A 16,189-nucleotide genomic window follows, 5' to 3' on the forward strand; every position below is an offset into this window, starting at 1 on the left:
ATATTTTAAAAAAATAATGGTCAGTCCAATTAAAATCTCAAATGTTTAATTGATAGAGTTTTTAACATTCTTATATAGATTTTTATTATGTTATTTTTCTTAATATTCATTTTTTATCTTAGTTTATTATTGGCACATATTGTTGCAATTAATATTTTAATGGGTTTAATAGATATCCTCTGTTAATGTAAAATAATTTTATATTGATATGTAATAGAAATCAAACATTTTGCTATGTCATATAATTAAAGTTTATTTTATATTGTCGCTGCATATACTATTTTATCAATTTTAATTGTATTCTAATAAGTAGTAGAATTTTGGTGTTCGTAGCTAATAATTAAAATGCCATGTTTCATGACAAAATTTAATAATTTTTTTTTTTTTTGTCACCATGAGATGATATTAGTGTTATCTTCTTTCAACTGAATTGTAATGCTTGAGAGACCAAGACTCTTATACTTCAACCAATTCATTGTTGTTTAATAGTTTAAAATTAATTCAAATTGAATTTTTTTTTTTGAATCAATTTTAAATTGATTTTTTTAAAGCAAAAATTGAGAATTACCTTAATTTAATTTTGGTGTGAATTCCATTTTTTTTGTGTATGTTTCTTTCTTATTTTTTTTGAAGGAGATTTCTTTCTTATTTTTTTTTGATGGTCTTTCTTTCTTATTATTACTAGTATTTTTTGTTCTCTCTCTCTCTCTCTCTCTCTCTCTCTCTCAAAGTTCAGAGAAACATCTCTTTGCTCACACAAACAGAGAAGCCTCTTTTCCTCACGCTAATCCAACGCACGGTTGTTTGGAAAAGGAGACAGTAAAATGGTTCTTCGCATATTCTCCAGCCTTAAACGTCGTCAGTGGAAGCTCCTGCTCGCCACCTCTACTCTTCTTCTGGTAAATAATTACTTTTTTGTCTACTGTTATCAATCTGATGAACATTGATTGATTTCACTAGTGGCTCACTACTAGATTTTGATTGGTTATAACAATGGACGATCGATCATTTTCATTATTTTTTAATTTGTAATTTTGATTTCCCTATTTTATACCTAGTATAAGTTCTTTTCAATGGGGGGCTTGGGGGGATGATGCGATAGAAGAAGCATATGTCTTTTCCGACTAGGCAAACTCAATTGACCCTGTTTGTTTGTTTGTTTGGCTAAACAATTTATCCGCAGCTTATCTACTGCTGTGGGTTTTGCGAGACTGTTTGGTATAACCTACGAAAACAACTTATGACAATTTTCATAAGTAAGCTTATATACAAGCATAATAAGCGCTTGTGCTATAAGCTACAATTAAGCTGTTTATCCAATCAGGCTGTATGTCCTGTCATGTATCAAATCCAATGATAAACCATTTACCTTTAAATAGGGTAATGGTTTGGTCTATACTTCTATACGTTCTCTTTCTACCTCTAATAATGATATATTTCTGTTAGGCTTTAATTTATTAGCTCCTTCCCTGGATGTTTGATTCTTCCATTTTTTCCGTTGCCATTGCTACGTTTTTTCAATTTTGTAAATAAAGACATACATTATTTTGATGCTTACTATGTTTTTTTTTTTTATCAGTTCTTAGCTGCAAGTTCACTTGGATCTCCTGTTGAAACTCACAAAAGTGGCAGATCATCTGTGTTCTCATTATTTAACCTCAAAGGAAAGAGTCGATTTTGGAGCGAGGATGTTATACATAATGGTATGTGGACATGTTCATTGGATAGAAAGATCAATTTTCTTCTCTAGTATGTATTTCTTTTGATTCTCTTGGTATGTTGGTTCTTCAGATTTTGATGAATTGAAGTTTTCAAGCCATGGAAAAGTAAGCGCATTTAATTATACCAACTCAGGTATGCATGCATTCTGTCAAAGTTCTTCTCAACTTAACTTAACTTCACTGGTTTGATTTTATACTAATTTTGGTTGATCGTTTACCTTCCTATATTTTTGAAATCTTTCTTCGTTCTAATAGTATTTTTCTTCTCCAAAATAAGTTTATGCCATTTAGAACGTTGCTTGCTATTGGAAGATAGCTCGGGTTGCTCGCCTCATTTATTTTGGTGTATCATTACGTAGAAACTCATAGAAAGCTAAAATGGTTGGTGTTTTTTCATTGTCATTTGCTGGAGACTATGTTAGACCTGATTAAAAAATTATTTGTGGTATTGATAGAAGCCCGGTGATTAGAAATGTAAAATTGGTAGAAGCAAAAACAATGGCCAATAATTATAATTTTATTGATTGATTGAGAGTAGGGGAAATACATGTAGCTATATGGACATTCCTCTAAATTAGTAACTATCCTAACTAATTGGAGTTTCTCTATTTTACCCCCTTTTCAATCTTTCTGTCTTAATTTCTTCTTCCCCTCCCTCCCTTTCTTCCTTGTTTCACATCATGTGGATTGAAATAGTTGATTGATAGAATTAACACAAAGGACCTTTGTTTAAGTCTTATTCTCCTATTATTTGTGCTAGTTCTGAGTGATATAGTCATTTCCTTCTATGCTATTCAGTTACTTAGTATCTATGTTTTAGACTATTCAGAACTATGAATGTTGTTTACGTTCATAAATTTTCCCGAAGTATTGCTAAATGCATAATTATTTTGTCCCTTTTATAATTTTAGTAGTACTAGATCATGGATTGACTAAAACTTCGCAATTCACTTTGTAAATTGAGTACATATTGTTTTCTAATTTATTGTATTTCAGGTAATATTGCAAACTATCTAAAGCTGCAGGAAATTGATTCCATCTACCTTCCTGTTCCTATCAACTTCATTTTTATAGGATTTGAAGGGAAGGGCAACCAAGGTACATAGTTGGAAGACTAACCCATCTTTTCTTTGGTTATTTCATTTTAAAAGTATTGTGGATTCCATAGTGCTTTTTATGTCCCACAGAATTCAAGCTTCTTCCAGAAGAAATTGAGCGCTGGTTTACAAAAATTGATCACATCTTTGAACATACACGAATTCGACATGAAGAAGTTCTAACTGCATTCTACAAAACAAGTGTAGATAAAATTCAATTGCACTCCCATCCTGTTGCCAGTCACATAAATTACAAGTACGACTTATCCGTTTTTTCTTTTGAAGACTACATTTTGTCATCATTTTTATTTTTACAATCTTTTTGTTACATCCATTTAAGTTTCAAAGCAATAGGGGATTTTGACAAATACAAGAGTGTGTGGCAAAACAGACTGATTTGGCATCAAATTTGAAGGATTTACATTTACTTCATAAAACCTTTGTAGTTTTAATTGAGGGATGGAAAAGTTAGATAGGTACAATGTATTTTTAAAACCTCCAGCGATTGGTACGGTGCTACCTACGTTTTCAGAAAAGCAGTAACAGATCCTTCACATGGCTTTGTTTGTTGTCTTTTATTTTATGCTTGATTCATTTTAAATCTAAACCTTCTCATCTTGTCTCATTGATAGTCAATTTCAATTATGCATGTCTTTCAGTTGTCACTTCTTTTCGCAATTTATCTTTTATTTTTTTATTTTAATATTAATTTATTTTATGCTCGACTCAATTTAAAAATTAAACCTTTTCATCCTGTCTCATTGATAGTCAATTCTGATTGTGCTCGTCTTTCAGTCTTTATTTTATTTGGCAGTTTATCTTTTATTTTTATATAGTAGTGTTTGTTTGGATGGGGGGGTTTAAGAATGGAGGGTTACTGTTCTTTTTTGAATTATGGACGCCATACATATTTTTTTTTAAATGTATTAAGTATGATTGATATATTATATGATCATTCATATATAATGTTTGGATGGAGGGTTTAAGAAGGGAGGGCTTACTGTTATTTCAATTTTTTTTTTTTAACATAAAAAATATTTCAAAAAGTAGACTTAGCCCTCCGAAGCCCTCCTCTCCAAAACCAATCAAAACCCCCTCCCAAACAGACCCGTAAAGTATTAGAACAATGAAATTTCTTCTTAATCAACCAAAATAAGCAAAATCAGATAATTGGCTCAAAAGTTTTTTTCAACCCATTTGTAAACCTCAAAAACCAGTGGCAAACTTCTCTATTTTTTTGGGCCGTCTTGGTTGAAGGTGTTTGATGTGTCATCTCCAAAAGTAAATCTGTGTAGGATTCTTCCTTGTTTATTTATTCTTTGAATTTTCTTTTAGTGAGAAAGTATATGTTATCATTTCTTACTATGACTGTGGATGTTCTGGTGCAGCTTTTCTGTCCATGCTATCGAAATGGGAGAGAAGGTTACCTCCATATTTGAGCTTGCCATAAAGGTGTTTGGTCGCAAGGATGATCCAGTTGGCAGTGGGTAAATCATGTTTAAATTAGCTATTACTTATTAGAAGAACCTTTTTAACTTTAAACTTCTCTTTGTACATTTATGCTAACATTTTATTACATCTTTTTTCTTTTCCTGTTATGAAAACAAAAGTGCATAACACAGATTCACAACTTGTTAGGTCCCAAGGCCTAACAAGTACTTACACTAGAAACTATATGAAAATAAAGACTATAACAGTGGTTGGGGCAAAGCTCCTTACAAGACAACAATAACCAAGCCTTATCCCACTAAGTGGGGTTGGCTACATGGATTAAGCTCCTTACACGACGGAGAAGGAAATTAAAATATGGAAGAGAAATATTATCCCTGATTTGAGAGAGACCCATATATCGGATGCCTCCCTCATTCTGTTACACCCTTAATATACCCATTCTCTCGAGTCCTTCCTCCCTATCTCCCTATGCCATCTGTCCTTCTGTTATGTATGCTTTCTCTCCTCCCCCTTCTACCAATTATTTTACCCAAAGGCCTTGATGGCTTTTAAGAAGCCTGCCCTTTTCGTTCACTTCTTTCTCTCCTCTATGCCTGTCAATTATTTTAGCTAGTATACATAAAATATGAATAATATATAAGACAGTTTTAATGATTCAATTAGCAAGTTAGAGCATAAGTAAGAACAAAGTCTAGATTACACTTGGCCTAGTTTTTAAGTGATATTCTGCATTCCCATTCTTGTAATCTGACCTAAATCCCTTGTGGTATAACTATTGTAACCATGCATCAAACAACTTGGTACTCTTAACAATGCAACCCACTGAGTGTGTAGGCAAGTTAACTAATTAAACTATTGTAAATGCTGCTCAACATATGAAAGTGGATTCCTGTCCACTAGATTAGATTTTTTGTGTTATGAAAAGGATGTCGAGATCTAGCAAATGGGTCTCCAATTCCAGTGATTCTTTTTTCTTTATTCTCTCTCTCTCTCTCTCTCTCTCTCTCTCTCTCTCTCTCTCTGCATGTTTAGAAACATAACGCGGCTTGATTTATTTTCTCTTCTTCCAAATTTCTATTTGTAGGGATAATGATGGTGATGATTGGCAAGTAGATGTGGACATGATAGATGGTCTTTTGACTAGCCTCGTCGAATACCTTCAACTTGAAAATGCATATAATATTTTTATTTTGAATCCCAAGCGTGACGAGAGGAGATCTAAATATGGATATCGGTTAGTATTCTTGGTAAATGTTGTCATTTACTATAAACTACAATAATGCCATCTCTTTTACATGATAAATATTTGCTGTATATTAAAACTTATTTTTAATTGCAATATAACCTTTTCCATTATTGTGATTGTTAATAGCACAATATAGAGATTAGCAACACAATCTGCCTTGATGCATTGTGCCAGAGCCAAAACAATTTATAATGGTGTATATGTTGCACAGCTATGGTTGCTGTAGTGGTAGTAGAAGCTTTATATTTCCATGTTAAATACAAATTCAAATTTTATAGCCTTTTTTGCATTTCCCCAATGGTATCCGTAAGACCTATAACCTCCTTTGGGTCATGCCTATTAGAACTGTCTAAGTGGATTGGCGCCCTTCAATGTGCTGCCAGTAACTCCTTCATTCTCTGTTCATTGTTTTCTTTCTTCTATTCTCTCCAACCATTTTCTTTATCTGTACTCTATTGAGTCCGTTCTCTACCTCTGTATTATATTATCTTAATAGAGTGAGAGGCCCAACCCAAATTCCAATATGGTAGCAGAGGCCGGTGAAAATCTGTTGGGCCACCTACTATCATGTCACTGCTATCTGGCCACTCGGATCATGCTCCAGATGGCCAGTCCTTAGTGTGAGAGGAGTGTGTTAAGAGTCTCACATTGGATGAGATAAGGTCTGAACATGAGTTTATAAGTGAGTGCAATCCTCTCCTTACAAGAAGATTTTGTAAGATTGAGTTCGGCCCAACCCAAATTCTCATAGTATGCTTGATTCCTTGTCCAGGTTAGAGCATGTCAGTGTTATTCCTTTGAATCTCAGCCAAGGTGTGCACAATGTTTTATTGGTCAATACTGTTTTCTTTCACATATTAATGCGGTTTTATTGGGTCTTTAACTTGTTAACAATGGGATCCTGCTTCGAGGCTGCAAGAGTTTTCGAGGCTATTTTACACAATTCTTCACCTTGATGACACGGTGAATGTTTAGGGGGGAATATTAATAGGTCTCTTATTGTTAGTTATGTAGTTAGTTAATTAGTTTATGGGTTAGTTAGTGAGTGTGTTGAGAGATGGTTAGGGCAAATAAGACATGCTTTCTATAAATAGGGAAGATATTATAGAATGGATATTTTGTGTCATTTGAGAGGAATAACGCCTTTTGGCATTGAGAGGTAGGCAGAACCTCAAAGTGCTGCCATTGTTCTATAATCTAGGGGATTATTCCCAGTTTAGAGTAATACACTTTTGTTCCTTTTTAAGTGTCGTTTTAGAAGATTTTTTTTGTTCTTATTTAACTATCGTTTTGATAGTTTAAGGTTATGATTTGTTAATTATACCCTTACTTTCTCAATAACTCCACATCATATTTTCCATAAAATTAATTAACTCCTTTTTCAATAACTTCCATTCCATTTTTCAAAGTCCTTTTTCAAATATTGTTATTGCTTTTTACGGATTGTTTAATGTTTGGGAGAGAATGTATGTAGAAAAATAGGGAATTTAAGGGAGAGAGAAAGAGTATATAGGTCGAATTGATTTTGGAAAGAGAAAGTAAATGGTAGATTAAAATGAGGGTATAATAGGAAAAATACTAAAAGAGGCTAAGTACCGTGCTATATATGGCCATGGTAACATGAGCTTATTTAGATCAAGCAGTTAATTCACGAGTTACAGTTTGCAGAAGTGTCTTAGATGATGTTGTTTTGTGATAATCAGGCAGCTCTTGATATGGCTTCTAATCTGGTTTTTCATGAGAGAAACAAACATATTGAAGTAGATTTTCATTTCATTAGAGATAAAGTTTGTATGGCTGTATTGTCACAAATTACCTGTGTTTTAATGACCTGTTAGCTGATATTTTTACTAAGACTCTTAGGGGGTCCTCAAATTGAGTTAATTTGTAAAAAGCTTGGTGCATATAATCTACATGCTCAAGCTTGAAGGGGCGTGTTAGAATACTTTACATATTAGGCCCAAGCCCATTAGTCTCTTGTATATATGTGCGCACACACATAGACACACAATTTTGTAACTCTATTGAGTTAGTAAATGAAATACATTTTTACCTCACATTTCGACATGTACATTTTATAATTTTATAAGTGTCAGTTTGAGTAGTTAATTCAGGAGTTAAAGTTTTCAGAGGTTTCTTAGATGAAGTTGTTTTGTGATTATCAGGCAGGTCTTGATATGGCTTCTAATTTGGTTTTTCATGAGAGAACCAAACATATTGAAGTTGATTGTCATTTCATTAGAGATGAAGTTTTGTATGACTGTATAGTCACTAATTTACATCTGTTTTTAACTACCAGTTAGCTGATATTTTTATGAAGTCTGTTAGGGGGCCTCAAATTGAGTTGTAACAAGCTTGGTGCATATAATCTATATGCTCAAGCTTGAGGAGGAGTTTTAGAATATTTTAAATATTAGGCCCAAGCCCATTAGTCTCTTGTATATACGTACACATACATAACGCTGTAACTCTATTGAGTAAGTAAATGAAATACATTTTTACCTCACATTTCTACATGTACATTTTATAATTTTTAAAGTGCCACTTGGAGTCTGTTTCATGCATATTTTGAGCCAGATCTGTTTTATATTGTAAATTGTAAATGATGTAATCTAAGTATGAAAGATCTGATGTTGTCACTTTTAATAACTGTGTTTATATTGTTTTCTTCTCTGTATTTTTATTTTATGCAAAATATTTCAGGAGAGGTTTATCGGAGTCCGAATTTAACTTCTTAAAGGAGGTATATGGAACTTTCTGACTTTTTTCCTTTAAACTTTTCTAAATCTGATATTGGTGATTCATGTGTAAAGTGTATCATACCATGCTTGATGTTTTTCTGCTTAGTTTATGGGTATTTTGCATGTCAAAACTTCAATTGTTAAATATTTTTCTATTTTATAATACCTTAAGTGCCAGAACTAACAACTTCCATGTCATGCAGAATAATAGTTTGCAAATGAAGCTTCTGCAGTCAGAAGTGGTTCCTGAAAATCCTCTTGGTATGAAACTCTTCTCTGACAAAAATATATGTTGCAGAATGCATAATGCTCAAGATGTTGTTAAAATCAATATATACAAGGAAATAAAGAATCTTCAACAATAAGACAAAAAACACCATTTGACCCTAGTAGCTGACTCCATTTAGTTTGAAAAGGCATCCGACGATGTTGTTATGATTGACTTCCATAGTTAGATTTTAGAAATTCCTGTCCATTCGAAAATTAGGAAATATTTTATAATATCACAATATTATTATAATAGAGTATCTTTAATTATCTCCAAAGATTAGTTTGTGTATTTTTTAGTTGTTATTATCAATTTTTTCCCTATTTATTGTGTCCCTATAATAGGGGATAGTGTTGGTCTTTAGTATCAAGGTCCTATTATTTGTCATCATTCAAGGGGTCTGTTTGGTAAAAATAAGCTATAAGGTAGCTGATAGCTGAAAAATTAGCTTATAACTGATAGCTGAAAAGCTAGCTAATTGAAATTAACGTGTTTGGTAAAATTAGCTTTTAAAGTGGTTAATAAATATAAAATGACATAATTGATAATGGGTAGTTTCTTTTTTAGAGTGGGTAGTTATTAAATTAAAGGGTAAAAATGGAATAAAGTGTAAAAAGCTATAAGCTATAAGCTCAAACGCTACTTGAAATAACAGCTGAAAAAAGCTATAAGCTAGTAAAAAAAGCTTGTTACCAAACACCTCTAATTTTTTGAAACAAGCTTATAAGCTCAAATAATAAGCTATGAGCTAGCTTATTTGTGTTACCAAACACACCCAAGGTCCTATTATTTGTCTTCTCCCTACTTTTATCTAAAACCCATTATTTCAACATGGTGTCAGAGCGGTTTTTATGAAGAAACTCTAATAGTTTGTCAGCCATACAATCTGCCATTTTTCTCTCGTCTGCTGTGTGTTCTTTTCGGCACTTCTGATTTTCCTGGCACCACTACTGGCCAATGTCAGTATTTTCCAGCAGCCTTTTTAGTCTGATTATGTCAAATGTTATGTTTTCTCCTTTAAAGGGCATATTTGTAACAAAATTAATTATATCAAATTTTATGTTTTCTCTTTCAAAGGGTATATTTGTAACAAACTTAAGCATTAGATTGAGGGGGAGTGTTAGAATATATGAAAAGATCTTGTAATATTAGAGTATCGTAGTTTATCTCGTTCAGTTTCTAATCATATAATATCTTAAATTACTTCTTAAGATTGATTTCCATATTATTTAGTTATATCATGATTTGTTTCTTGATATTCCTATTTATTTATGAATAGATAGAAGTCTTTCATCTTTTTTTTTTTTTTTTTTTTTTTTGACGCAGAAGTCTTTCATCTAAATAAATTGGCAATAGTGCTTAGTCTTTAGTATTAAATTAGTATCAAATTATTTTCAATTACATTACACCATTGCCATTATTCAAAGTCCATATAATTTGTTCTGTAAAAAAATGTCCTTATAATTTGTCTTCTCCAACAGGACCCTTATTTATTATTACTTATAAATTTATTGGCAGCTCATATAAAGATTCAGCGACCATTATATGCAAAGCATCCGATGATGAAGTTTGCATGGACAAGAACAGAGGACACTGATATTGTAAGTGTTTTTTTATATCAAAATAATGAAGCATACGAATCACGGACTCTCACACTGACACAACATGGACATGTAGACACTGCTAATGTGAAAAACATAGGACACCAATACTGATGCATATATATGCATTATGATTAAATAAAGGGTAATGCTAACATGTGCACGTGTTAAGGGTATCTAAACATAGAAATTTTGTATTAAATAATACCAAAAATTTAATATTTTAAAAATTGAACGCTCAAGTACCAAGAGAATATTATTATACTTGACATTTTCCTTAAGTAATTATAAAATGTCTATATTTAGTATATTGATGGAGATTGGTCCAAATCTCATGGTGGTAATAGATTGATCCACTTCAAAATATTTATTTAATTTTTTTTATAAGAATCCACTTCAAAATATTGTGTGTTCCCTATAGAAGAAGTCTCTTTTCACCAAAAGCAATAAATAAATGTGGTTAAGATCCCATGCCGAAGTAGAATATTCATTGTTGCTTTTACTACATGCAAACTCTCAGCTGCAATAACTTGGTTAAAATATTGTGAAATTGTGACTATGACACATGTTTGTGATACTCAAAGTGCTTTTGACAATGTATCCAACTCAGTCTTCCACGAACAAACCAACCATATAGAGATCCATTGGCATTTTGTTTGTGAAAAATATTGCAGAAGATCATTTCTGGAGAGTGGAGAATTTAGTATATCTTTTGTTTACTCAAATGTTCAATTGGCAGATTTACTTGCCTTGGGGGACCAACTCTTATATATGTTACGGGGTCAATGCTTTTGATCTCTACATACCTTGAAAGAGAGGGGGGGGGGGGGGGGGGGGGGTGGTGAAAATAAGATACAATTAATGTTTGCACTTTCCAAAGTGAGTAATTAGTTAATATATTAAAAAGTGAGAAAGCTTTAGAGGAGCCAGATCCATGAAATAGAGGGTGAATGGGCTAGTATACTGACCTGCCAGCGAGTCAAGATAAGTAATGAGGGCGTCTCTGTAGGAGCCTTGCTATGTGCTAGGATATTTTTCTTCCATTGTTAGGATCAGGGCAGTAAGGAAGGACGTGAGACGAATACAGTTATAACTAAAAGGGAGGCAAAATAGAAGCTATAGAAACTAACGTAACAAGCATCACAAAGGCTGTAGCAAATCTTCAGATCAAAGTAGAGGAAAATCACGAAAATTTGATGGTGATGTTAACAAAAGTATGGGCCAAAAATGACAATAGGGCATCATTCTTGGGCAAGAAAGATGTTCAATCGGACCAACCAGTGGGATGCATTGCAGAAATTTCCCAATAGAGTAAGCTTTCGAAGGAGATGCAGTAACATCCAAAAATAGAACATGAGGCTCTTCGTGTGGCTATTGCAAGGGTAGATAGCCGAAGAAGGGAGGGAGTGAAATCCTCTAATGTTTGGGTCTCAGACATCCTACTCAATGAACTACATGCACCAGAACCGTCGGACGGCAATCCAAGTGTGGTGGAAGTTTTTTTTTTGAAGAAGCTAAATTAGCCCACCCAAATTGGCGCCAGAGAGAATCGAACCTCAGACCTCAAGAGGAGCACACTCCCAGGTCCCAAGCCAATACCAATGCACCAACCCAAGTGGGTTGTGTGGCGGAAGTTGAGTTCAACTCTAAACCTAACGGGCTTGACTCAAATTAATGATAACACATGGATTCAAGAAAACAGAATATTAGATACCTGGGTTTAGGAAAAAGGTGTCAGGTATCTTTCTAGAGCAAAGAATGATGGTAACTATCGTATAGATTGATCGACAGAATAGGGAAAAAGAATTCTTTGAATGTCTGGTATTAACACTTGAATGAAAACAATAGGAATGGACAAGAAAGTAACCTTCTGAACTAGGCTACCCCACAGGAGCACTCTCCTTTTCACACTAGATAATTCACTAATCACAACAAATAAAAAAGACCCCCTTTCATTATACAAGCACACTGCTATTATAAGAGACCCTCAACAATCTTTTTCCCTCTTGTGATGCCCCGTGCCTAACAAAAGGGATGTTATATAGCCTAATCCAAGGTAAAATTTGATCCGACATGAACTCGCAAATGATACAACTTCTGTTGCTGTTTTCTCTGGTGCGCAACCCTCTGCGGCCTTCGAGTGATACCTTTGAATATGTTAAAGCCGAAGGCCAAGTATATACAAGAGGGATATAAGTCTCGAGTAGAAGTGCAAGTTGTGTACTGGGTTGCTGAGTTTACCGTTACCGCTTGAGAAAATGAAACTGGTTGTGCAGATTGCAAGTAGAGGGGCATTTTAAGGCTGTTTAGAGGAGTTATCTCTCTCCACCATGAAGAATTTGTGGAAAGACAATGGGGCGGAACAACTTACTTCGCTTCTGGAGATGTGAAGAAGCTTATTTCCGAATCACTGATAGAATACATGGATCAGGGTGATAGCTTTGAAGCCTGTAGGTGTAAACTTGAATTAGGATTTTCATTTTTCAATTAGAAGATTACCATTCAGCTGAAACACTAATATGAAGCTTAAAAAAGAACGGAGGTGAAGACCCATTCAGCAGAACCACTACCATTGAAGTTATAAAAAGAATGAAGGTGGTTTCATGATTTGTGGGTTACAGTTGTTCACAGGCTGGTTGTAAGGGAGTTAGGGCATATTTAGAAATTAGTTATGCTCGGAATGGATGGGGAGGAGTAGCTTTCTGCAGGAGCCTCTCTCTATGGCAGTGGGATTTCCCTTTCTTTGTTAGGTGTTTTTTTTTCCTTCCCGGTGTTGGGTTATGGTTTTCATCAACTCGTGATCGCTTTAATTTATCTTTTTGTAAACTGTATATTTCTGGTATATAAATGTCATGCTCCAACAATGAATCCTATTTTTGTTCAAAATAAGATTCGCTGTTCTTGTATTAGACACAAAAATGCTACGGCTCTTTGTGTTCTTCACTAAAACACATTAAAAAATTCTTCTATCATATTTTCCTCACCTTTTCCTCTCACGTAGCATCTTATACTCTCCCTCCTTTTTCTTTGAGAATATTTTCCTTCTCTTTAAGAAAAAGGCCTATCTTGGTTGTAGAAGCCTACAGGAAACTAGCGGAAGAATTTCTATTGTAGTTATGTGTTTATATTTTATGTTTTGAGTCTGTTGTTTTTTTTGTTTTTCTTGGACACGGCAGTGTAATTTTATTTTATTTTTGAAAATTTGCTGTTTTGGCACAACCATAAATTGCAGGTGGAATGGTATAATATTTGGCTTGACACACTAGATAATTTTGGGAAGTTGCATCAAGGGAGAGAGATAGCTAAACTCATTGAGGCCAAAGCTTTACAGGTATATGTTCATCAAATAAGCCTCTGTATTTCTTTGAAAATGTAAGCAATATATCTTGTAAATAATTGTAATTATTTGTAACTATTTGGAATGATTGTACCAGGCTCGTTGGATTTATAGAATAGTCTCTATTTAAATAGATTAGTGGCTGTACTTCATTTACAATTACAAAATATATCAGAAATATTTTCTACATTGTATAATGAGCTCCAGGTCTCCAAGTCTTGCTTTCGCTTAAAGCCTAGCTGCCATTAGGGTTTCTTTTTTCTTTTTCCACCCTCATTGTGGTTTCATGTTCCTTTGATGTCTTTTTACAGCTCTTTGAGATCTTCAGCCTTGCTCGCTGCCTTTCCAGTTCCAATTCACAATTTACATTACTGTTCACTACACCCATCAATTTTCAAGCCTATTTAACCACTGTACACTGCAGTTTTTTCACCGGTAATAGGACCATGAGAATCGCCACCCAGAGATCGGGATAAGGCCTTCAATTTCTTATCAGGAGGACTGAGCGTTGAGTTTAACTCTATTTGAGTGCAGATTTTGGGTAAGGAAAAACTTCCCCCTCTTACTGAGATATTTTACACTGTTCGAAGTGAGGATTTACATCGGCATGTCATGCTTGATGAGAAGTCTTTTGATGGGTCTGCATTAGCATAAGGGAAAAGAAAACAGACAAACAAGGGTCAACATCACTGTCATCCAATCCTGGTCACGTAAGTTTTATTGTGAGCACCAAAACTAGGCACATATTTCCACTTTGGCCCTTGACACTGAAGGCTCCACAGAGGGGGAAACTAACTCTTGAGAATATTGAATTGCAATCTTCTTTTAAGTTGCAAAGTGAGAATATTGAATTGGAACCATCTATTTAGTTGCAAACTGTGCTTCATGTTCCCACAATTAAGTCTATGTTTCTGTCTTTACTTATAAAACATTCTGTTGAGTCTCTTAAGTGTGACATTTGTCAGTTTGCCAAACACCATAATTTTTCTTTTCTTCGTAGTCATAATAAAAGTGCCGAACCATTTGATGTTATTCATTCTGATGTCTGGAGACTGGCCCCCATTTTTCTTTTCTTTTCTTCGTTTCTTTCATTTATTGATGATTGCACTCGAGTAACATGGATTTTCTTGATGAATAATAAATCAAAAGTACCACAATTGTTTATTCAATTTTATCATATGCTACAAAAACAATTTGGGAAATGTATTACAAAGAATATGTCAATCATAATCTTTCCAGCTTCACCAGTAAACATGGCATCATCCATGTATTCACATGTGTCAACACCCCACAACAAAATGGTGTCACAAAGGAAAAATCGTCATTTACTTGAAGTTGATTGAGCCCTTCTCTTCCGAATGTCTGTTCTCACCTCATATTGGGGCAAGGTCGTACAGACTAGTGCTCTCTTGTTTTCCTTATGTTCCAGTGAATGTGTTACTTCTGTTCACGACTTCATGTTCATAAGCAACATCATATTGGATGCTTGTGCAATCAGGTGTATCTTTATGGGTTATGCACCCATCAAACGACTTCAGAGTGAGAACATAAATGACTTCGAATTTAGTCCAAGTTTTAGATTCGTGGTACTAGCTTCCTTGAGACAGCTATTTCAGTTCCTATTATTGGTTCAACTTATGAACTTGAATCTATTTGACTATTTCTATTTGGTTCCTCCTTTGTCTTCTGTTTTTTCAAGAATCAACACCTTCGGCGCAGGCAACTCTAGTGCATCAGAGAAGAAGTAAACCCTTCCTGCTCCAGATACAACTTCAATTGCTTGAACTAGATGCAATTACTGAAAATGATCCCTCTATTGATGATTCTCATATTTTTTTATACTTGTAATACTGATCCAAATAATTTACCCACTGCGTTTATGAAAGGAAAAAGATCTTGTGCCAAATATCATATCTCTCAATTTGTATCCTCTAAACATTTTTCCATGCAGTATCAGTTTTATTGCAGTTGTTGGATCTGTGATAATTCCATCGCCTAATCAAGAAAAATTTAAAGATAAAAGTTGGGCCCAAACTATGGATGAGAAAATAAAAGCATTTGAAAGAAATGGAACTTGGGAGATTGTTGAGAGGCAAGAAGGCCGTTTGATGCAGGTATATCTATATAGTCAAACACAAATAATACGGCACTGTTGATCGATACAAGGTCAGACTAGTGATAAAAGGATATGCTCACACATAAAACATTGATTATGAGAAGACATTTGGTCCAGTGACAAATATACATACTGTTCGGATCTTACTATCTCTTGCCACCTACTCTTGATGGGAAAACGTTAAAAGTGCATTCTTGCATGGAGATTTAAAGGTGTATATGGAAATTCCCCCATGTTTTGGTCACACAAGTGGAGCCAACAGAGTGCATCGATTGAGCATGACCTTATATGGACTAAAGCAGCCTCCTCAGGCGTGGTTTGGAAGATTCACCAATGGTGTGCTTGGGCTATAAGCAAAGTCAAGGAGACCATACTCTTCTCTTTAAACATTCACAAAAACTGACTCTACTTCTTGTTTATGTTGTTGACATTATTGTTACAGAAGATGATTAACTGAGAAACAACTGCTCAAGGAGAAACCATAAGAAGAGTTTGAGATGAAGGGCCTTGGGAAACTCAAGTATTTACTTCGGAATTGGGGTGGCCAATTCAAAGCAAGACATCTTGATCTCTTAGAGAAAGTATGTTCTTGATCTTTTGCTAAAAACAG

At 34.2% G+C, this 16,189-nt stretch overlaps 1 protein-coding gene across 1 annotated transcript in view; it reads left to right on the top strand.

Moving 5' to 3' along the window:
* Window positions 1-632: 632 nt before the first annotated feature.
* The window catches only part of LOC123924663, a gene marked incomplete at its 3' end in the record, with an annotated part of 29,012 nt that continues 13,455 nt past the window's right edge, over window positions 633-16,189 (top strand). Inside the window, 11 exon segments of the mRNA XM_045977615.1 lie at window positions 633-899; window positions 1,580-1,703; window positions 1,792-1,854; window positions 2,718-2,819; window positions 2,909-3,074; window positions 4,207-4,305; window positions 5,355-5,504; window positions 8,220-8,259; window positions 8,461-8,518; window positions 10,044-10,126; window positions 13,359-13,457. Coding sequence (XP_045833571.1) covers window positions 825-899; window positions 1,580-1,703; window positions 1,792-1,854; window positions 2,718-2,819; window positions 2,909-3,074; window positions 4,207-4,305; window positions 5,355-5,504; window positions 8,220-8,259; window positions 8,461-8,518; window positions 10,044-10,126; window positions 13,359-13,457 — 1,059 coding nt within the window.

The sequence above is a fragment of the Trifolium pratense genome, linkage group LG4, assembly GCF_020283565.1.
Source record: "Trifolium pratense cultivar HEN17-A07 linkage group LG4, ARS_RC_1.1, whole genome shotgun sequence".
NCBI classification, from domain to species: domain Eukaryota; kingdom Viridiplantae; phylum Streptophyta; class Magnoliopsida; order Fabales; family Fabaceae; genus Trifolium; species Trifolium pratense.